General features: G+C 44.9%; 1 protein-coding gene across 1 annotated transcript; it reads left to right on the forward strand.

The window, feature by feature from the left end:
- The first annotated feature begins 5,931 nt into the window (after nucleotides 1-5,931).
- dcun1d4 (DCN1, defective in cullin neddylation 1, domain containing 4) lies at nucleotides 5,932-13,611 on the forward strand. The gene is made up of 9 exons (XM_080536468.1): nucleotides 5,932-6,038; nucleotides 6,227-6,314; nucleotides 6,417-6,505; nucleotides 7,026-7,096; nucleotides 7,344-7,435; nucleotides 7,801-7,909; nucleotides 9,088-9,192; nucleotides 10,688-10,790; nucleotides 10,959-13,611. The coding sequence occupies exons 2-9, from the start codon at nucleotides 6,244-6,246 to the stop codon at nucleotides 11,012-11,014; spliced, it is 696 nt and encodes a 231-aa protein (XP_080392594.1). The 5' UTR covers nucleotides 5,932-6,038; nucleotides 6,227-6,243; the 3' UTR covers nucleotides 11,015-13,611.
- Nucleotides 13,612-23,215: the final 9,604 nt, after the last annotated feature.

The following is a 23,215-nucleotide window of genomic DNA, read 5'->3' on the forward strand; positions in this document are numbered from 1 at the left end:
GACATGTCCCGCCCACTGGCCGGTCTGCGGACTTCACACAGACAGTTGTGTGTTTCATAAAAATGCACTCTGATGCGGCAAGTAAGTAGTGTTTTTTTTGTGTATGTTTACGCACAGCGACGAAATGTTTTGCTTTATTGGAAACTTGCATAACAGCGGCCCGATCTATTGGAGCTCTCTGTCTACTTTTCGATTGAGATCATCCTGTGATTGTTCAAGCTGTTATGTGATCATGCATGAATGTCTGTACAGACTATATTATAGGCTGCTATTGCCATTCTCTTTGTATTTCCCAGTGTTGTCTTGGGGGGGACAACAAAGGAAGAATGCTGCACTGTCAGTTATTGCTGAAGACACGCACTTTTTGTTGAGTTATGCGAGTCAATGTAATAGCAACATTTCAACGGCCACTTTTCAGTTGAATACCTCCAGTTATATTTATATCCACCGTATTATTCAAGTATGGTGATCTTATTACGAATCTGAACGTGGTGCAGCTTGCATGGCAAGTTGCACTTAGATAACATTGTTGTGTAAATCTATATAGGTCAGTTTTCGAAGCAACTGCGGAAAATTACAGGAAAATTGTGACGCAGTTGTGTAAAATATCCGTCTATGCTTGGTCAAACAGAGTTATCTGATTACGCCCGATCTACATCAAGATGTTCTGTCATATCTGTGAGACATTTGCATGGTACAATTCCATACGATGTTACATTTTTGTATCAATATAAAATGCATTCATCAGTTGGGGTGAGTTCAGCAGAGGGGTGCTGAATGAAATCATTATTTATTTTTTTAGGGTCTGGGTATTGTAGTTCAGCTGTACATTCCATAGCCCAGGAGTGTAGAGTCCTGATCAAGGAAATGGACTACAGCACCCATGTCTCCAACTACTCTCCAGATACTTTGTAAACTCGCTGCAAGTTGTGCGTCTGCACTGCTATTTTCGGTATGCAGCTAGTGCTATCTGATGGGGTTCGGCCTGTCGTTGATCTCTCCTGTTTAGAGGAAAAAGCGACGAATGTAGGATATGGCATCTCTCTGCACATGAGCATATGACATAAGGGTCTCCGATACAAGTCAGCATTAGTGAGTGATCCAAAAGTCGTGTACGTCCATATGTCTTGTTTAATGTCGTAGCCCTCTGTAGAAGATCTGAAGCTATGTAGTGGGCCACTGTAGCGTTATAAACACACGTCTGGAAATGATATCAGCATCAAATCATTTAATCAATTCCATATTGATATCATGCTTGCTTGTAATTATTCGAAAATCTCTCAATGAAAAGCGCTTATGTTTTTGATGTGCTGGTGACAATGACAACGTTTTGATATGATGATGTCAGTGAGGATAATGATGATGCTACTGCTATTCCACTGATTAAGAAATGCAAAAACCACCGTTGTTTGATTTAAAACAACAAATATTATGTTGACGAGCATTTCCTAGTCCCTGTCTGGTCATTTGTGATTACACTAGGTCACAATGCCCCCTCGGTTTCCTCAGGAGAATGTAACATTAAGAGCGTTTACAGTTGAAATGCAACGTTGTGCTGAATTCCCTTCTTTTTGCAAGACAGAATATCATCTTTTGTTTTAGTACTAAATAGGTTCTGTGAGGTTGCACCTTCCTGGCCCGAACCTCTGGAGTTTCAGGTTCTCCTGACATGCATAGTTCTCATTATTGGTTGATAGGAAATCTGACCAATTGGAGCAGAGCTGGCAGCAAATTACTTTATTCTAAATTCCCTGGGAATTGTGACGACATGTAGCCTTTTAATAGTGGCATGTGACATTACAAAGTTAGCTTTTCTGCGATCAACAGATAATATGTGCGTGCATGCAATCATACCGCCAGCCAGTGCTATATTTGGAATTAATGAAACTTTTTCCCCTGTGTAGATTTTCAACTGAATTCCCACTTGTCTACACTGGCCAGCATCCACAACATCTACCATACCCTCCACAGGCTGGTAAATACATGCTGTCCGTATACATGCCACATACAGTGCCCTCCAGAAGTATTCGAAAGAGGAAGCATGTTGTCTTTACTCCAACAGTTTGGATTTGAAATCATTACAATTACAATGGGGTCAAAGTAGAGATTCTCAGCTTTCTGGGTTATTTTCTTTCCAGATTGGGATCACCATTTAGAAAGTACAACATTTCTTACACGTACGAAAGTATTGGAAAACATGATATGATGTCCAAATAAAGCACTCATGTTTGTTTAGTATTTTGGCAACAATCCTTTACATGCAATAATAACTCCCTGAAGTCTGCGGCCCATTGACCCCACCAGACACTTGGGTATATTATCTAGCGATCCTCTGCCAGGCCTGTACTGCAGCCATCTTCAGTCGTGAGGCATTTCTGCCTAAAATCTTATCATCAGGAAATTGGATTTAAATCTGAAGATGGATTTGGCCAGCCAAGAGCCTTCTGCGTTTTGGCCCTGAAAACCTCCACAGTCGCTATGTCCCCAGTATGTTTTGGGTCATTGTCTTACTGTATGATGAATGAAGCACCGTCCAATGGAATTTGGAGGCATTAGATTGTACCTGAGAAGACAAGAGGTTTCTGTACACTTCAGAATACAGTCTGCTGCTGCTGTCAGGAGTTACATCATCAATTAAGACAAGTTAACTAGTTCTAGTGGCAGGCAGCTATACATGCCCTAACATTAACACCCCCTCCACCATGTTTCACAGATGAGGTGGTATGTTTTAAATCTGGGGCAGATCCAAACTCCAAACTTTCTTTTGGCTTTTTAGATACATTTTTAGCAAACTCTGACCTGACCATATCCCTTTTGAGGATAACTAGTGGTCTGCACCCCGGAGTGCATCCACCGTAGTTCAGCTGGTGACATTCTGCAGATGGTAGTCTCCGACACATTCACGTCTGCCTCCAGCAGAGTGTTCCTGGTCTATGTGGGACAGTTGTTTTGGGTTAATTTTCTGTTATTGAGCAATACTCTGGCATCCACTGTAGAATTGGAGGGGCTTAGAGAGTTAGAGAGGCCGGCTGGCAATTGGATGTTCGCTGGTTTGATCCCTGCCTCAGGAGGGAGCTGCATGTGTCCTTTTAGCAAGGCACTTAACCCCTAATTGCGCCGATGTGTCTGAGCAAAAATACCAAATTCCAACAATTGATTGACAAGTTGATTGCATTGCCAATAAAACATTTATGTCATTTTTATTAGAAGTCATGCTTGGCCTACCAGCCTGTTTGTGATTGCTGCGCTCACCAGTGCCTTTTTTAAAATTATGTTACAAACTGTTGATTTTGGAAAGTCTAAGGTTTTGGCTATGTTTCTGATCAATTTCTTTAGGATATTTGAGCTTTCGAATCAGCCCCCTACATAGCACTAAAATGGCTCTTATCAAGGTCCTTAATGACATTTGTGTAAACACTGACTGTCAGTTTTAGTACGACTAGACCTTAGCGCTGCCTTTGACACTTTCACACCACAACATTCTAATGGATAGACTAAAAACCTGGGTAGGACTTTCAGGTACTGCCTTAAACTGGTTCAGATCCTACCTACAGGAAAGAAGTGATTATGTTTCCATTGGCAACTTTGTGTCCGACCAAATTAAAATGACATGCGGGGTTCCCCAAAGATCAAACCTTGGCCCGCTCCTATTCAATCTTAACATGCTTCCATTGGGACACATCATAAATCAGAACAAAATTGCCTACCACAACTATGCGGATGACACTCAAATCTACATAGCCCTCTCACCGAACGACTATAGTCCCATCGACAATCTCTGTAATTGCATTGAACAAATAAACGCCTGGATGACACAAAACCTCCTCCAATTAAACCGGGACAAAACAGGTGCACCTGACAAAAGATCGAAAGTGGCAAAACTTGATTCTCTCTCTCTTCAAACTAAAAAACAGGTCAGAAATCTTGGTGTAATTCTAGACTCCGATCTAAACTTCAACAGCCACATAAACTCGATAACCAAATCAGCCTACTATCACCTGAAAAACATAACAAGAATGAGAGGTTTCATGTCCAAACAAGACCTTGAAAAACTAATTCAAGCATTTGTTTCGAATAGACTTGATTACTGTAATGGTCTACTAACAGGCCTATCTAAAGGGGCTGTTCGTAAGCTGCAGCTCATCCAAAACCCCTCTGCTACGGTCCTAACAAAAAAAAGAAGTTTGAACACATTACACCAATCCTGAGATCCCTACACTGGCTACCAGTCTCTCAGAGAATTGATTTCAACTCCTAATTGCATACAAATCACAAAATGGTCTTGGACCAAAATACATATCAGATCTCCTCCCACCATATATTCCCACAAGGCCCCTAAGGTCAGCTGAGACTAATCAGCTAATCATTCCAAGAGTGAAAACAAAACACGGTGCAACAGCTTTCAGTCACGCTGCCGCATGCTCCTGGAACAAACTCCCCGAAGAAATCAAACAGGCCCAAACCATAAACATATTTGGCTTTGGCAGCTGTTATTATTAAACACAAACACTTCTATCAATGTCTTTTATCCATTAACTATTGTCTTATTGAATGTTTATCTATTTACTTCTCATATTTGCTTTTATTCATTGTCATTTTTATTTTCTTACTATGCTCCTCTTGCTGTATTTTTTAATAATGTATGTAAAGCACATTGAATTGCCCCTGTTGTATGAAATGTGCTATACAAATAAACTTGCCTTGCCTTGCCTTGCCTTACAACGGCTTCCTTGACTTTCATTGACGCCTCATGTTGACCGACACCAGTAGCAGACTCCAAAGGCAAATGCAAAACTAGAATCAATACTAGACATTGATAGCTCTCTTACACAATGACCATTTTCCAATACTTTTGGTGCCCTGAAATAGTGGGACTATGTATAAAAAGGGTTGTAATTTCCAAATGATGAAACCAATCAGAAAAAAAATGAAAATATTGAATTAAAGCTGAGAATCTCAACATTAACCTCACAGCGATTGTTAAAATCCAAAATGTTGGAATATAGAGCTAAAAGAAAACAAAATGCTTCCTCTTTCCAATACTTCTGGAGGGCACTGTAGGTCTACCAGCCAGCATCCTGTTCTACCTGTTAGGCTGTGCAGAGTAGTGTGGTATAGACTGCAGTGTGTTCTTGATTAATTTTGTTGTTGACGGTACAGTTGATGTCATGTCCTTAGTTATTGTTGACTCTTAATGAGGTTGTCAGTGGCGGACTTTAATGCTTGTGGGTGGAGGGCCAGTATTGGGTGACCGCACACACACACACACACACACACACACACACACACACACACACACACACACACACACACACACACACAGAGCGAGCTGAGAATGGGAAAGACAGAGGCCTGACCACACAAAATAAAACAAACCTACCTCAGACACACTTGAGTAGATTTCAAGGGACTGTATAAACAATACAGTGAAAATGCCTCCCCAGCCAATTCTTTCAGATCTACAAGTTTCTAGAGGTAGGGCTTTGTTTAAAAAAAAAAAAAAAAAAAAGAGCAGACCTGTGCTTCAGGTTTGGTCTGAGATGTTTACTTGCACTGTATCTGCAAAGGATCCCTTGGTTATTAATGAGCTGGCTTGGATTAATTTGTATACATTTTTTGGACCCTTACTAGAAGTGTAACTCTCTCGTCCCCTCTCGGCTCTCTCTCCTCCCTCTCTCTCTCTCTCCTCCCTCTCTCTCTCTCTCTCTCTCTCTCTCTCTCTCTCTCTCTCTCTCTCTCTCTCTCTCTCTCTCTCTCTGTCTTTTTAAAATAACTTCATCTCTAAAGGTTACAAGCTAGTGAAAATTAAAGCTTGCCTGCGTCTCCCACACACCCTCTCATTGCTCACTGGTATGTTAATATACTCAGAGATGTGTGATTCCGCTCACCAAATGCCCGTTTATATCTGCCACCAGAACCTGACTGAGGACGTTGGACAGGACAGTCACTCCACAGGTACTGACTGACCCCTGTCCCTCTGCTAATGCAGGGCCACTTACACTGAGTCACTGAGGCTGAGGTGCTGTTGAAGCCCCTAGGTAGCTATTGTTGTTACCAACTCACACACACACACACACACACAGACTTAGACACATTTTCATTCTTGTACTCACTTAGATTAAGTTGTGTGTATGTATCTATGTCTCTCTCTCCCCCGCCCCCCCCCCCCCTCTCTCTCTCCCCCTCTCTCTCTCTCTCTCTCTCTCTCTCTCTCTCTCTCTCTCAGCCTGCTGCTCCAGAGCCATGCCCCCAAGGAAAAAGAGGAGACCCACCACAGGCGATGATCTGTCAGCCAAGAAGAGCCGTCAGGACAGGTCAGTGATTGCAGGGGTGTCGTGAAATTCCGCTGTTCCTGTCGATTGTGTTTGAAATTGTGTATTTTTTTTTTTTATTTCACATTTTTCTTTCACCTGCAGTGTTTTCAGAAAACACGAGACGCCACAAATCAGAGAGGAGGAGACCTTCTCTAGTAAGAGATGTCTGGAGTGGTTCTACGAGTATGCAGGTGAGACATTAGCATTAGAATTGGCCGCGTGTATGAGCTTGATATACTGGAATATGTCGTCCTCTTGAGCTTTCATGTCGCTCACTCTGCACATGTCTCTATCTCTTGCCTCATGGGGCTTCACACTCTACAGGGCCGACCCAAACCATACTGTGCTGCCTCCGATATTTTCTCTTTCACATTGTCTTTTCCAGTGTTGACTGTTTCAGCCACTATGGTGGATGTGCAACCAGGCCAGCCCAGCACAGCTCGGCTCAGCTCGGCTCAGCTCAGCTCGGTTCGGCTCTGTAGTGTGAATTAGGGTTTAGATTGTGCATGCGTTATTGCTTGAAATGCAACGTGAGCTGAAGTGGAACAGCTCGGTTGCTTCGTGAATGATGTGTCTTGCTGCCTAAGATGATGTCATAGATTTACTTTGTGTGTGTGTGTCAAAGGCAGGTTGATATAATGTCCAAAATAAATAGAGAGTGTTGTGATTTTAAAATTCCATTTGTGAGAACAGTGTGTGTGTTTTTTGAAGGTTGTGACGATGTCGTGGGGCCAGAGGGCATGGAGAAGTTCTGCGAAGACATCGGAGTGGAACCAGAGAATGTATGGACCCTCATGGAGCTACACATTCTTAATAACCTTCTTGACTTGTGCATGTATTGTGTTTATAAGGGATCTCTGAGCTGTAGTAGCCACCGCCTATTCTAGGGTTACAATGAGGAAGTGATATATTCCTTATTCTGTTCTTTGCATTACAATGAGTCTGTCCTCTGATTTCTCCCTCCACAAGTCTCCCCTGATCTCAACCTTATTCTAATGTGTGGCGTGTGTGTGTGCTATTTGTGTCCAGGTGGTGATGCTGGTGTTGGCCTGGAAGCTGGATGCCCAGAGTATGGGCTACTTCACCCTGCAGGAGTGGCTAAAAGGAATGGGGTCTCTGCAGTGAGTCTCAACTCTCTGTGTGTGTGTGTGTGTGTGTGTGTGTGTGTGTGTGTTTACATACTGTAGGATATGTTTGTGTGTCTGTAACTACAGTTTATTATAATTTCTAGCTGTCCAAGGGTCAAAACAGCTCTGACCCCCAGACTGTGTTTGTGGTTGTGTGGTTGTGTGCGTGTGCGTGTGTGTGTGTGTGTGTGTGTGTGTGTGTGTGTGTGTGTCTGTGTGTCTGTGTGTCTGTGTCGTTTCAGTGTCACACTAGTGTACCACTTAGAATGAAGCAATGTGTTGTCCATGCATTCTGTCATATGCTAGTGTGGTTATGGGAACAGAGGAAGTGTGTTTCTGAAGTGTGTTCTGGTTGTCAGGTGTGACTCCACAGAGAGGCTGAGGAATTCCCTTGACTACCTGAGGTCGGTCCTAAACGACGCCACCAATTTTAAGCTCATTTACAGATATGCCTTCGACTTTGCTCGGGTGAGTGAGGCGACTCAAGGCTACTTACTTATGTGGTCTTGACTACTTGTCCACTTTCTCACCTGGTTCTTGCTCTCTCTCTGGTGTGCCGACTCCATCCTTTCTCCTTCTCTCCCTCTCTATCCTCCTCTCTCCCTCTTTTGCTTTCGACCAAAAGGCAAACATAACAACCAGAGTATTTATAATCTAATAAGAGGTATAAATTGATCCATATCAATTCATAACATCATTCCAATTGAATATTGGGTTGCTGTGGGCAATGCAGTCAGATTATGTCATCGTATGTCTTAAATTAGGCAAATGACACAGAAAAAACATATTTCAGCCATGTACAACTGGAAGAAAAATATGATTATTATTCTAAAAAAAGAGTTGCTCAGAGCTCACAAGTTTCGAGCGTGTCAAGATGATAAACTTGATTTGCATGGCTGCAGCTGTTATTGCGACCGTGGCTAAACCTCGTTCTATTTACACAGCCAGGCTTGTCAATGCGAGAGGCATGTTCTTCTGAAAGCAATTTAACAAGCGAATGTGCTTTTAAAGTAAATTATAAATATATTGACTGGAGTCTGACTGAAATCAATAAATACCAAACCGTTTTTGATAAGCATGCATAGGACGCTGGGTCTCCGATGTTAGTCTGTTGGATTCTCATAAATGGGATCGTAGGAGTCACAATATTCACAACTAGTAGCTTGGAACCAGACAGAATTTCAATTGGTTCAAGTTTGGGGAGGAGGGGTAATGGCTATGTGCTTCATATTAGGGTGGGGGGGGGGGTCGTGTAATGGCTATGTGCTTCATATAGAGAGGCCGGTAGAACATCATTAAATCAAACAACACTAATCTAATCAGCTTCTTGGGCTAATCAGACACCTGGGGCAGGCGACAGTGCTGACTGATAACACCACATGGCCAAATTGGATCTGTCCGATGTGGATTGGATCACTCCCAAATTAAATAACTTGAATAACTACTACTTACTTACGGGCTCAAACGTTTGCAACAGACTTCAGGGAAATTAATCAAATTACATGGGAGCCTGTTTGTGTCTGATTCCAGGCTATAGAATACACGTGAATCAACCAGGACGTTATGTTTCTATGTAGTCAGACTACTACCCTCCTAACTCCAGCCTCAAAGACGCCTCTATATGTGTTGTTGTTGTTGTTGTGCAGGAGAAGGACCAGAGGAGTTTGGACTTAAACACGGCTAAGTGTATGCTTGGCCTTCTCCTGGGGAAAACGTGGCCACTGTTTCCTGTCTTTAACCAGTTCCTAGAGGTATGGAGTGTGGCCGTAGACATCTTCAGCTTGTCATAGTGGAGGAGGAGGTGTGTGTGTGTGTGTGTGTGTGTGTGTGTTAGGGATGGACAGTTTCCAATTATTGAAACCGAAAAACCGTCAGAGAGTAAAACCGGGGTTTTCCGGTTAACTGAAAAATACATTAAAAAAAATAAATAAAAAAAAAGTTTAAAAAAAGTTTTAAAAAAAAAAGTAAAAAAAAAAAGAAAAAGAGCGCCAATTTCTAATAATTGAGCCCTACTGCTACAATACACTCATGTCGAACACCATTAAAACACCGTAAGCACAGTCGCAACACATTTAGGCTACTTAGTTTCACAAATATAAGTGGAAAGGCAGACTTTTGTAAGCTACACCATACATGAAAACACATGAACACTTAACACACCAGCTCCGCTGATCCAGGGTGCACGCCTGCACGGAAGATCATCTCTTGGAACAGCGTCTTCATTGAATGAACTGCTTTCTCAATATCTTGGTTCTTAGACAAAGTTTCAGCTGCTGCTCAATGTATTTAAATATTTGAATACTGCTCAATAATCACTGAAATATTAGACTTAGAATTATGCAGTGAACATACTTAAAGCTTTTCATAAAAACCACATGCCGCGAGACTGACTCGTCCTGAACTGTCGTAAGTCAATCAACAAAGAATGCCCCATCAAAATAAAAGTGCCCATGGTAGAGCTGTCAAAATAGAGCTTTCAAAATAAATGTACTAATACAGATAGAGATAAATACAGAACTACCTTTGCGTCACTAAGTGACCGCGTATCTTCTGAGACATGCGTTCTGTCATCACTTTCAGTAGCGCCTTCACACACAGTGGCGCTGTGCACAAACACTCTTGATCCGTATAGCTCTTGTTTTATTATATTGTGGTTTAGTAAATAATGCACTTGGAGTTACATTCAATGCATGATTTGTGCTATAGAACATAAATAAAGTTTGATTGATTGATATCAAATCAAATCACATTTTATTTCTATAGCGCATTTCTCACAAAAGTGACCCAATGCGCTTTACAGAGAGCAGCGAAAATGATCTTATTAAATGTAAGCGAGTAATTGTAAAAAACCTTTCCTATCTACCAATAACTGAAGGCAACTATCTTTCCCATAGAGTGATTCGTTACCCTTAAATATAATCCCAATTAGATAGTAATCCTCAGTTATTCTTCACAACTGACCAAACCTCTCACTCATTGCGCGGCAGGTTCAGACTGTATCATTGTTATTTTCACACACGACAAACATGTGACATGTTCCAGTTTTATTCTTATTCTATTTTATTCTTAAAAAAAAAAAAAAAAAATCTGGTTTCAGACGGTTTTGATAAAAAACCGTTTCTATTTTTATAAACCCCGGTTTAAAACCGTCCATCCCTAGTGTGTGTGTGTGTGTGTGTGTGTGTGTGTGTGTGTGTGTGTACACACACTGTCTGGTGGTGAGATCCCCTCTGTCTGTCTTTACAGCAGTCCAAGTATAAGGTGATAAACAAAGACCAGTGGTGCAACGTTCTGGAGTTCAGCAGGACGATCAACCTGGACCTCACTAACTACGACGAGGATGGAGCCTGTGAGTGGCCGCGCCAACACACACACACACACACGCTCTATCACGCTCTCACACTCTCTCTCTATGTGTGTATGTACGTCTCTCTCTCTCTCTCTCTCTGATAGTTACGCACACACACACACACAATAACACGCAACATGTTTTACTTTCTACCGTACTTTCCTACAGGGCCAGTTTTGTTGGATGAGTTTGTGGAATGGTACAAAGAAAGAGAGATGTCATAGCAGCAAGCACGCTGCAACAGATGCCAACTAAACGACTTAATGAAACAACAACAACAACGACGATGATGACAACAACGGCTATGAATAAAACAACAACAACCACCAACAAATAAACAATACGGAACAGGAAAGAAGGTGCATGCCAGCGATGACAAGTGGGAGCTTCCTGGTGGTGTGGAGTGACTCGGCGTGGGGGAAGTAGTGTCACAGCCTGGGTGCAAAGCGACCCACGTGATTGGGTTGTTGTGGGGGTCACTGATGGTTACCATGGAGACAGCGACTCCCCCTCCAGGCAACGTTTCCTACCCCGTGTTGCATTGTGGGTAAGCACATGGCGAGCCTCTGTGTGGCGCTGCGCCCCCTCACTGTGATGTGTCATATTGCTGTGTGTGTGTGTGTTAGGATAACATGTTATCATGAGTGGGTGGGTGATGTGGGCAAAATAGTTGTGTGTATGTGTGTGTGTGTGTGAGAGAGAGAGAGAGAGATCCACCCTTAAAACCCTTCGCTCCTGTAAGGAGAATGGTCGGTCTTAGTCTTAAACAAGGTCATTTTTGACATGGGCACATTTCAGTATTGTAAATCTGTGCATTGAACTTGATCTGTGCTTGTGTTTATAGTCTAACTACAGTACTCGTCATGAATGCCCGTCGGAGTTGAATTGGAGTTCTTATAGAAGCACACTGTGTCAAATGGCTCGAGTAAACAGGTTCATGACACCTGTAGAGTTTACTAGGATTAAATTGCAGACCCAGGTCAAAAATGTGTAGTTCTACTCCTCCAAATACCTTGGGTCCACTCGATTTTGTTTGCTTAGCGGACTTGGGTGGGCGGGGTTTACACTTTTGCCATGATTTCCATGTGTTCCATAGTGCTGGGCAAGACGAATCAAGCGCACCTATAGTCATTTAAAGACTACAAGTACTGTTTTGAGCAGGGTCTGTCAAAGTCATGCCAGTGACTTTTTGAGCCCCTGCCCCCTCCCCCCCACTCCCCCATCCCACTCTTGACTGTCACACTAGCCTCTGCTACAGATACCTAGCCCCAGTGCAGGCTTCAGTAGACCATCACACCACAGGACTCATCAGCAGTGCTGCTTTTTACCAACTCTTCTTATAGCGCCTGTGTGCTTTGGAAGAGTATTTTTGTGCCTCAAAATAAATAGAAGTCACTTTACTTGCTCAATGCACATACAATCAGACATGCACGCACACACATACACACACACACACACACACACACACGCACACGCACACACAACACGCACACACAACACACGCACACACACACACACACACACACACACACACACGCACACACACACACACAGCACACACAGGTCAGGGATTAATTCAGGATGAATCTAGACTGTTGGGCCTAAGTAGCGAGTTAAAATAGAATGCTCTATTTTATCTTGATATGTGGCATATGTCTTGTCTTCCTTAGTCCACTGATCCTGTTGTCCCTCATGGCTGAGTGGCCTCTCTCTCTCCCCCCCCCCAGTACTGACAGTGTTAAAGGCTTATGTGGGAGACTACCGGTCCGGTCAGGGCTAGGTTATGTAGGCTGTACTAGATAGTGAGGTTCCCAGCAGCATGTGTGGCCATGTTTCAACCTAGTGGTCCAAACAAACAATACCATGGACAATGAAGGGGTCAGCAGGAACCCTGTAATAATGCTATGCTGTTCTTTTTTGCCTAGCGTAAATAATGTTCTTGTAACAACAATGTATAAAACCTTTGTCTCTGGCTGTGATGTGATGCTGAATTGTCATAAGAGTTGAAAAATGTGCATGCATGCTCCGTCAGAGCCATTTGTGAATGGATGAGATTTAGTTTTTTGTTAAACTTTTGTTTTTTTTTGTACAGGAATTTTGTGCGTGTTTTTTGTGCTTCATTTGATATCCTCGATCATGTTGTCTTAACTCTCGATGAAACCATGATCGTGTGTATATAGTCAGACCTGAAACACACCTGTAACCTCATTTGCGGAAGAAGAGTTCCCTCCTCCATTTACCCCCCCGCCCCCCCCACCCCCAACCCTTACCACCACACTCATAACACAACACATGGGCTACAGACTTGAGCTAAACTATTGGAAGTAAATATCCAGTAAAAAAGAGAAAAGAAGTCAGATTGGGGTTGGACCACACTGTCAGAGCACCTCACAAAGATGGACAGGGAAACTAATAAAAAGAAGTGTTGTGTCCGGTTTTGAACCTGTGGTGTGTGTGAGTGGTAGGAGGTCACATGGTATACAGTATAATACTGATCATCGATTGATGAGGCCCAGTGGAGTCTGAACAAAATGAAAGGTAAATAAATACATTTAATAAATAAGAGAGCACATGATACCTTTCACTTATCAGTGGTCCATGAGCATCAGTCATGTATTTGGGTATTTTAGGTTTTGGTAGGAGATGGAGCTAGTTGCTGGACTGCTCACTAATCACTTGTATAAAGACTAATTCAGATGCTATTCTACATTGATAATGCAGGAGGATGGACGTCCTGACTGTATATATGTATGTACAGTATGTATGTGTGTATATGTCTGTTTTCACTGTTACCTATCTCTATACATATATAAAGGGGTTTATTAACTTGATGTCGTCTCTCATTTTTGCTAGACCTTTCTTCCTTAAAGTTTACACATTCATTCTGTGATCTTCATCCTGATCTTCATAGAATCATTTTATGACCCGCATATGTATTTTCTTTACCAATGCATTTGTCTCATTTTGTCTTGCATAGCTAGGTGCCCATAGATCAACAGAAACAAACGCAGTATGGGCTTCCTTTTTTAATTTTTATTTATTGGTCTATTTATGTCTAATTTATGTTTTAGACATAATGATCTCTTGGCCAAGGAGATGGCTTATCTTTGTAGCAAAAGAAATTAGGAGAGAGTCTGAAGAGAGACTGAAGGGGTGTGAACTGAGCCAAGGCAATAAAACTAAAAACTATTGAGTGAGAAATGATCACCACCACCATAATCCCTCAGACTTCACTTTTCATTATGAGAAACATGTTTGGTTTTAGAACATCAATTACTCTTATTTTATTTACAATGATGTAAGCACGCTGTCATTCTGGAGTCAAATAAAGATTTAAACTGATCCCATAGCAATATCTGACATCGGTGTTATCTCTTCTCTCAATGTTTAGCTGCGTATTTACTTTTTTTTAGAAACATCTTCTGCTCTTATGCTTCACTGCCTCCCTTGTTGGTCTCAAAATGGAGGCTCTCGGAGGCTGCTTTTATGTCGGAGAATGTCATATTGAGGTCACTATAGTCAGAGCCATCACTGCCAGAGATTTGCATGGAAGTGTTTTCAGTCCGTGTAGTAGTAGTAGTCGTGAGGGTTTCGGAGGTAACACTCTGGTACTGGCGCGCTGTACGGTACGGGGTAGGGGTGCCCATTAACCCTATACCAAATCCGTCCATGGCCTTCTTCCTCTGTTGGGATAATACCTTGCTTCTGAAGTCCTGTGAAGGCCTCCATGGAGACCCTGCGGAGGCTTCCTGCCCATCTGAGGAAGGTGGTGGTGTTACTGGGACATCAGATGGAGCTGTCTGAGGGGGCTGAACGTCCACTGCTAGACGGTTCCTGTTTCTGGGAATATGGAGTGGAGACTCTCCAGCGTTCATCCCCCCTTCTGAGAGAGTGGAGGATAGTCTGTGTGGTGTCTTGGGCAATGACAGCTGGGCAGCAGGGGGCTTGGTTTCTTCCGCGAAGCCTATCTCCTCGTACTCTGACCATTGTGCCTTCAGACTCCCCTGCCCTGGCCTGTCCCCCCCCGTGCTCTTCACTGCTCTGTCCCTCCCCTCCACCTCGTCTGGACTGCTGGCTGAGTTGTCAAAGTTGATGTTGATATCTCTCCTTGGAGCGAAAGAAACAGGAATGTGTGTATCCGCAGGACTGTGTGTTACATATTTGAGTTTCACTGTGTGGTCTCTAGTCTCATCCTCACTTTCACTGCTGGAAGAGGACGAATCCGAGCGTGGTGGTGTTTGAGGGATATTAGGTGGAGCTGTTTGAGGGCGGTGGACAACCAGACGTTTCTGGGGTTGGGGGACATTTAGACCCAGGCCAGCCCATCTTGCCTTAGGCTCCAAGACTGCTTCTGATGTGGGGCTTCTGTAGTCTATGCTAGTCCTATTCTCCACCTCATACGTGTTGCTGGCTGTGTTTGCATTGATTAAACCGATATTGAGAGCTCTCCTTGGAGCGAGAGAGACATTGATGTCTGTAGGATATGTTAAATACGAATCTTTGGTTGTGACATCTGGGATCTTCACATCACCCTGCTCTCTCTCTAGTTTCACTGTGCTGTCTCTAGTCTCATCCTCACTTTCACTGCTGGAAGAGGACGAATCCGAGTGTGGTGGTGTTTGAGGGCGCTGGATAACCGGACGTTGCTGGAAACGGGGGATACCTAGACCCAGGCCAGCCCACTTTGCCTCAGGCTCTGATGTGGGGCTGCTGTTGTCTATGCTAGTCCTATTCTCCACCTCATTCGTGTTGCTGGCTGTGTTAGCATTGATTAAAGCGATCTTGGGAGCTCTCCTTGGAGCGAGAGAGACATTGATGTCTGTAGGATATCTTAAATATGAATCTTTGGTTGTGACATCTGGGATCTTCGCATCAACCTGCTCTCTCTCTAGTTTCACTTTGTGGTGTCTCGTCTCATCCTCACTTTCACTGCTGGAAGAGGACGAATCCAAGGGTGGTGGTGTTTGAGGGGGTTGTACAACCAGGCGTTTCTGGGGTTGGGGGACATTTAGACCCAGGCCAGCCCATCTTGCCTTAGGCTCTAAGACTGCTTCTGATGTGGGGCTGCTGTAGTCTACGCTAGCCCTATTCTCCACCTCATACGTGTTGCTGGCTGTGTTTGCATTGATTAAACCGATATTGAGAGCTCTCCTTGGAGCGAGAGAGACATTGATGTCTGTAGGATATGTTAAAAATGAATCTTTGGTTGTGACATCTGGGATCTTCACATCACCCTGCTCTCTCTCTAGTTTCACTGTGCTATCTCTAGTCTCATCCTCACTTTCATTGCTGGAAGAGGATGAATCCGAGGGTGGTGGTGTTTGAGGGATATTAGGTGGAGCTGTTTGAGGGCGGTGGACAACCGGATGTTTCTGGAAGCGGGGGATACCTAGACCCAGGCCAGCCCACTTTGCCTCAGGCTCTGAGACTGCTTCTGATGTGGGGCTGCTGTTCTCTATGCTAGTCCTATTCTCCACCTCATACGTGTTGCTGGCTGTGTTTGCATTGATTAAACCGATATTGAGAGCTTTCCTTGGAGCGAGAGAGACATTGATGTCTGTAGGATATCTTAAATACGAATCTTTGGTTGTGACATCTGGGATCTTTGCATCACCCTGCTCTCTCTCTAGTTTCACTTTGTGGTGTCTCGTCTCATCCTCACTTTCACTGCTGGAAGAGGACGAATCTGAGGGTGGTGGTGTTTGAGGGGGTTGTACAACCAGGCGTTTCTGGGGTTGGGGGACATTTAGACCCAGGCCAGCCCATCTTGCCTTAGGCTCCAAGACTGCTTCTGATGTGGGGCTGCTGTTGTCTACGCTAGCCCTATTCTCCACCTCATACGTGTTGCTGGCTGTGTTTGCATTGATTAAAGCGATCTTGGGAGCTCTCCTTGGTGCGAGAGAGACATTGATGTCTGTAGGATATCTTAAATATGAATCTTTGGTTGTGACATCTGGGATCTTTGCATCACCCTGCTCTCTCTCTAGTTTCACTTTGTGGTCTCTCGTCTCATCCTCACTTTCACTGCTGGAAGAGGACGAATACGAGGGTGGTGGTGTTTGTGGGATATCAGGTTGAGCTGTTTGAGGGGGTTGCACAACCAGACGTTTCTGGGGTTGGGGGACATTTAGACCCATGCCAGCCCATCTTGCCTTAGGCTCCGAGACTGCTTCTGATGTGGGGCTGCTGTTGTCTACGCTAGCCCTATTCTCTGAGTTGTCAAAGTTGATATTGAGACCTCTCCTTGGAGCGAGAGGAACTTTGATGTCTGTAGGATATCTGAAAGATGAATCCTTGGTTGTGACATCTGGAACTGGAGCTTTATCCTCCTCTCTCTGTCGTGTCACGGAGTGCCCTTTCGTCTCATCCTCACTTCCACTGCTGGAGGAAGAGTGATCAGAGGGTGATGGTGTCCGTGGGATATCGGCCGGAGCAGTCTGACTGGGCTGGACATCTACAACCAGACGCTTCTGGAGGCGGGGGGCACCCAGGCCCAGGTCAGCCCACATGGCCTCAGGTGGAAGGTCTGCTTCTGGGGTGGGCCTGCTGCTCTCCTCTGCTTTGGCCCTTCCCTCCGCTGCGTCTGTACTACTGGCTGAGTTGTCAAAGTTGATATTGAGAGCTCTGCTTGGAGCGAGAGGAGCTTTGATGTCTGTAGGATATCTGAAAGATGAATCCTCAGTTGTGAAATCTGTGGCCTTAGCTTCATAATATTTTTTATGATCTCCAGTCTCATCCTCACTTTCACTGCTTGGAGAGGCTGAGTGCAGCTGATCAATGCTGACATCCTGTCCAAGATAAGGGTTCACAATATCAGACAAGGTGCTGTCATGTGTATGCAGGACATTCTTGACCTCATCACCCATGACCTCTGTGTCTGGGTTCACTATATATACTGTAGGTTCACTGTCACTGTCAATTGAGCTACTGGAGCTGGACCTGCCAGACTGTTCCAATGCATCCGAGGGAGGAGGGACATCCTGTTTCAATTGATGAATTGAACCAGAGAGATTCTGACTGCTGGACCTTGCTGATGCACCTTGGATGGACTCAGCAAACTCAAAACTCTCCCCACTGTCGTTCCACAGCTCAGGGTCCGTCTGGTTTAGATCTGTCGTGTTTGGTTTCCAGTCAGCAAAGGGCTCCGAGGAAAATCCAGGGATCCCACCTGTGGAGACGGTGATTTGTGGCATTTCATCTGGTTTGTCCACAGGGACATCTGACCGCTGGAGGGTATCTTCAACCTGCCTGGGGCACTGAGGCTCCCAGGGGTTATTATGGGGTGTACTACTCCCCTCTCGGTCAGAGAATGAAGACTCAGACAAGCGTCTTCTTCTTCTTCTGTCATCCGTCTCGTCAGGATCAGGGATGGGTTCAAACTCCATGCCGCGGGTATTGGCCGTGTTGTGGGTGGCAATGTCCCCTTGTGGCCCCCTCGGAGAAACACCCGAGAAGGCTCCGTCTCCACTCTGAGGAGTGTCGTCTCGGTCATGTTGTGAGCTGCTGTGGCTGCTGTGGCTGCTGACTGAGTCCCGTGCTTCAGACCGGCGCTGGATGTTCTCATACGTCGCCCCCGGTTCCACCACCGCCACCACATCTCCTTGGAGGTTGTCCTGTCTTCCACTTGCCACGGTATCGTAGTACGGCACACTAGTCTGGGAAGGATGGCTAAATGTCACTCTCCTTTCCATGTGTCCCCCTAACCCGTCTGGCTCCTCCCCATCTGAATATCCATCGTTGTCATAGGGCCTCTGCCCTGCGTCGGAGCTGACAGGGCGGGCCGGGGTTGGGCTTTTCTTGGCGCGGTACTTCCTCCAGCAGGTGTCAAGAAAAGGTCGGACCAGAGCACCGATAACAAACGCTACGAGGAAGGTGATGAGAATAGACAGACAGACAGCCAGGATGAGGTCAGACTGCGTTTTGCTTATCCTTTGGAGGCCTGAGGAGCCCAGGTTCTTCTCCTGACCATCCCTCTGACGGCTGCCTAGCTGCTGCTTCTCCAGCTCCCCTCGTAAGCCCCTGGCGCCTCTAGTTTTCATCCGTGTCATGAGGTTTTGGCCGGTTTTGTGGACGTGCACATAAAAGACATGCACAGACTCCTCATCTGGCCCGGAGACACACACATACAGCCCTGTGTCCTGCTCTGCGATGTCTCTGATCAGTAGTCCTGCACGACTCACAGAAACGTGACTGTTGGGTGTCCACCATGTTGAATCTAGAACAAATACAGAAATCGACACTGTTATAGGTCTATGCATGATCACAATCGGTGACAATCGGTTTCAGCTACCGCTGCATTCACCACACATTAAACAATTTGATGAAAACATCATATTTTGTCTTAATATATAATATATGCCATGTAGCTGACGCTTTCATCCAAATCGACTTACATTGCAGTGACTGCATACATTTCGGTATATATGGTCCCAACGGGAATCAAACCCACAACCTAAGCGTTGTTAGCATCGTGCTCTACCAACTGAGCCACAGAGGACCACTTGCCTGATTGCAACATATTCACACAGATGCATAGTTTACGACTGTTGTCTAATCCAAGTAAATGATACAGTTCACTGTCAGTTTTACCTTCCTGTGGAGAGCCACAGGGCAGTGTGATCGTTGCCCCCGCATTCACTGTCACCTCCCGGTGGAGCCCCTCTCCGGTCTCAGCAGTGGAGCAGGTCAGGTCATCGTCCTCCATGTGGGAGAGGTCCCTCCCTGAGAGGGCGGAGGGGGACGCACACACCACCCTCCAGGTCTGCTGGACCCTGTCCCTGTCTCTGTCGTAGGCCATCCACCTCCTTAGGCTCCTCATGCTGCAGTCACACCTCCACCTGTTCCCCTGCACGTCCACCAGGCCCTTCAGGTTACGCAGTGAGAGGTAGGACGATGGAGCGATGGAGGTCAACAGGTTGAAGCTCAGATCCAGGACCTTGTAGGAGGTTAAGAAAAATACGTTTTTTGGTTGTAAATCATAATACTATCCTATCTAGTTTGGGGATTATAGGATTTATTTTCTTCTTCCAATTATATATAATAGTTTGCTTACTGGAGTCAATAAAACAAATCGAAATGAACAAGCATGAACAGTGCTATTGAGCTTAGGTAAGTATCGAGTTAGATAAGATTAGCTGTTTGTCACGCTTTTCTGTTACAAAAAGGACAGGATAATACATCGGGTGGTATGAAGGGTGGTTATACTTTCTATGTGTAAAGTTACCCTGAGCTCTGGCAGGTCCCTGAGGGCCTGTGGGTGGAGGCTGGTGATGCGGTTGTGTTGGAGGTGGAGCTCTCTCAGGCTGGTGCACTGGCTCAGCTCCCCTGGTTGCAGGGCAGAGATCTGGTTGTAGGAGAGCTGCAGCACCTGCAGGAACTCACTGCCTCCCAAACCTGCACGGCACCACAAACACACACATTTTAGGTTCCACATAGAACCCTTTTGGGTTCTGCGTTGAACTCTCTGTGAAATGTAACTTTAAAAGGGTTCCTCAAAGGGTTCTCCCACAGAGACAGCCTTTTGGGGGGGAAGGGCGGGGGTTCTAACAGTGTTGTCCAAACATTAGAGGAACATTACTATTGTGATGTCTGCGTGAATCAAATGTAAACACACAGAGGACGTTAACTGGGCGGTCAGTGACTGGGAGGACTGTGTACTGGGAGGACTGTGTACTGTGCTTGCTTGGGCAGCTTGACGCAGATCCTCCCAGAGCCACAAGGTTACAAGGACCGGCAGACGAGGTGGAGATGATGAAGGAGCAGCCTACCTGTCTCTACATGTCTATACCTGTCCTGCTCCGGTCGCCACAACAACGCTGTGGTTGCTCTACTCCCACCTGGCTGCTCTACTCCTACTGTGTTGATTACCTCCCTCAGCCAGGGGAGAACGGTGGAGAGAGACGTCTGAGGACGGGCTCATTGTGAGGTGTGTAATGGAATAAGGAATGGTATCGAACCCTAACCCTAACCCATTACAATGAAGTAAGTGAGTAAGTAAGTAAGTAAGTAAGTAAGTAAGTAACGTTTATTTATATAGCGCAAATTTACAACGACAAACAGCCGCCCAAAGTGCTTAACAGATAAAAAGATAAAACACTAGTACAAGAGAAAAACAAGATACAAGAGATAAAATACAGATAAAAAAGAATGATAAAAAAGATAAAATACATTAAAAACAAGGTGCAATACAAATAAAAGTGCAAAAAGTGCAGTGTCGGGATGAACCGGTCCTCCAATATCTACCAACCATCAGCTCTGGCTCAGTGACCGACACTGCAGTGCACATAGACATACCTGTGGATAGGTATCTGTCTCTGATAACATTGTGAAACTGTGGTGTTTTTCACCTCAGGAATGCAATACCAGACCACACCTGAGGGCCGCACATTGTCTCACACTGTTTGACTTACTGACAAGGATCTGGTGGGGAACTTGGAATATCTGTTTTAATCAATCATAACCTAACAGTCATATCCCTGGCCTGGAGTACGAATGAATCACATGCAGATACACATGCTGTTTAGGTCTGGTTGAAGCTTAAGATTTTCTAAGCTGTCAAAAATACTTCAATGACTTCGGCCCATCCTGCTGAGAGGAGACTGACTCTTTTTCACTGGCCTTGAGACTGCTGAGCTGAAGTGAGGCATTGTGGGCCAGGCTGGGCATCGTTAGAGAAGAGCTAAGAGTCTGAGCAGAATATCAAGCAGAGGGGAGAGGCCTAGCTCTGTCTCTAGAGCTCACAGAACAAATGCCAAAGCTAGTCCTCACTGACAGAGAGAGAGAGAGAGAGAGAGAGAGAGAGAGAGAGAGAGAGAGAGACACAGAGAGAGAGAGAGAGAGAGACAGAGTGAGAGAGACCAGTGATAAAACTCTTGAACTCAAGTGCTCTGATGTAGTTTTAACAAAGCACAAGATAAATCCTAGTGAGTCTTTAAACCCAAGTGATGATTAAGGCCTTTTTGTCCCCCTTAAAACATATACAATCATTCCACTTTTACACCCCTCTTATGGTCCATTGGAATGTCAGTAAACAGCCACTGTGATAGGCTGAAGATTGCAAAATAGATTTGTTAAATGCATTTTGCCATTGGCTGGGAAGGTTTAATCATTTCTGGGTAGAGCAAAGTCCCATTATAAGGGATAATAATTGATATGAGCGTATGTGGGTAAAGTATGTGCATACTCTACATACTGTAAGCTGTTTCTCAATGATGAAAAGACCTCCTTCAAACATCTCATCTCGTCACCCTGTGTTTAAAATGTGTGAAAGTGTGAGTTTGTGTGCATTAGTACGGGTGCTTACGATGTTTGTATGTGTGTGTGTATGTGTGCATGGGTGCATGCCTGTGTGTGTGTGTGTGTGTGTGTGTGTGTGTGTGTGTATGTGTGCATGGGTGCATGCCTGTGTGTGTGTGTGTGTGTGTGTGTGTGTATGTTTGTGTGTGTGTGTGTGACTCACCCTCAGGGAGTTCCTCTAGCTGGTTCCTCTCAGCAGATAGCAGCTGCAGGCCCGGCGCCCAGGGCACACACCTCCGTCTGCTCCGCGGTGTGTGTGCGGAGCGTGTTTGGGGATGCCTCCGGCCCCTCCTCCCCACACAGAGAGACAGGTGGGTGATTCTGTTGTGTCCGAGCCATAGTCTCTGCAGCCCCTGACTTGGCCGCTGGTGGTCCAGAGAGTTCAGGAGGTTGTGAGACAAGTCCAGGTCAGTGACTGAGCCTGGGAGGCGTGACGGGGCCGAGGAGAGGCCCGTGGAGGAGCAGTTCAGAAGAGGTCCTCCCGGACACAGGCAGGGGAACCAGGCCACAGGACAACCAGGAGGACCAGGGGAGGACTGGGTTCCGTGGACGAGGAGGAGGAGGAACAGCACTGTAGCCCAGATCATCCACTGTGACACGGCCATCCCAAACAGCCCTGCGCCCGTAGATAGAACAGTTAGCGTATAAAGTAAGTAAGTAAGTAAACCTTTATTTATATAGCGCCCTTCTCAGCACGGACGCACAGGGTCCTTTACATCAAAATAAGAAAGTGCAATCAAAACATACAAGAATTAAAAACAAAAACACAAACGGAGGAACACCCCACAGGGGACAACATAAACAGAGAATAAACAGGAACAATAAAATGGCTATGGGTGACTGCCGGCCTGCCTAAAAAGATGAGTCTTTAATTATATATATCACTATGTATACTAATACAATGACCGAATAGCAGCATCAACATCAAAGAAAATGTATTACCTTTATATTAGGTCTGAACAGTCTATATACAAGACAGACAATAGATATGCTACACTCAGCAACGCTGTTATAACTACAGACACACTAACAAAACACTGATATACACCACATAAGAACATATTGTATATGATTTGATTTGATTGCGATGAGTTTAGTGGTGCCCAGCCCGTATGGACACTATAAGACAC

Source organism: Nansenia antarctica (assembly GCF_963989245.1).
Source record: "Nansenia antarctica genome assembly, chromosome: 1".
Lineage (NCBI taxonomy): Eukaryota > Metazoa > Chordata > Actinopteri > Argentiniformes > Microstomatidae > Nansenia > Nansenia antarctica.

Excerpts from the sequence above, each read along its gene's own strand:
- dcun1d4 (XM_080536468.1), top strand. The coding sequence starts at position 6,244 with ATGCCCCCAAGGAAAAAGAGGAGACCCACCACAGGCGATGATCTGTCA. Across the intron at positions 6,506-7,025 it reads GTGGTTCTACGAGTATGCAG|GTTGTGACGATGTCGTGGGG; the intron begins GTGAGACATTAG and ends TGTTTTTTGAAG. Across the intron at positions 7,097-7,343 it reads TCGGAGTGGAACCAGAGAAT|GTGGTGATGCTGGTGTTGGC; the intron begins GTATGGACCCTC and ends ATTTGTGTCCAG.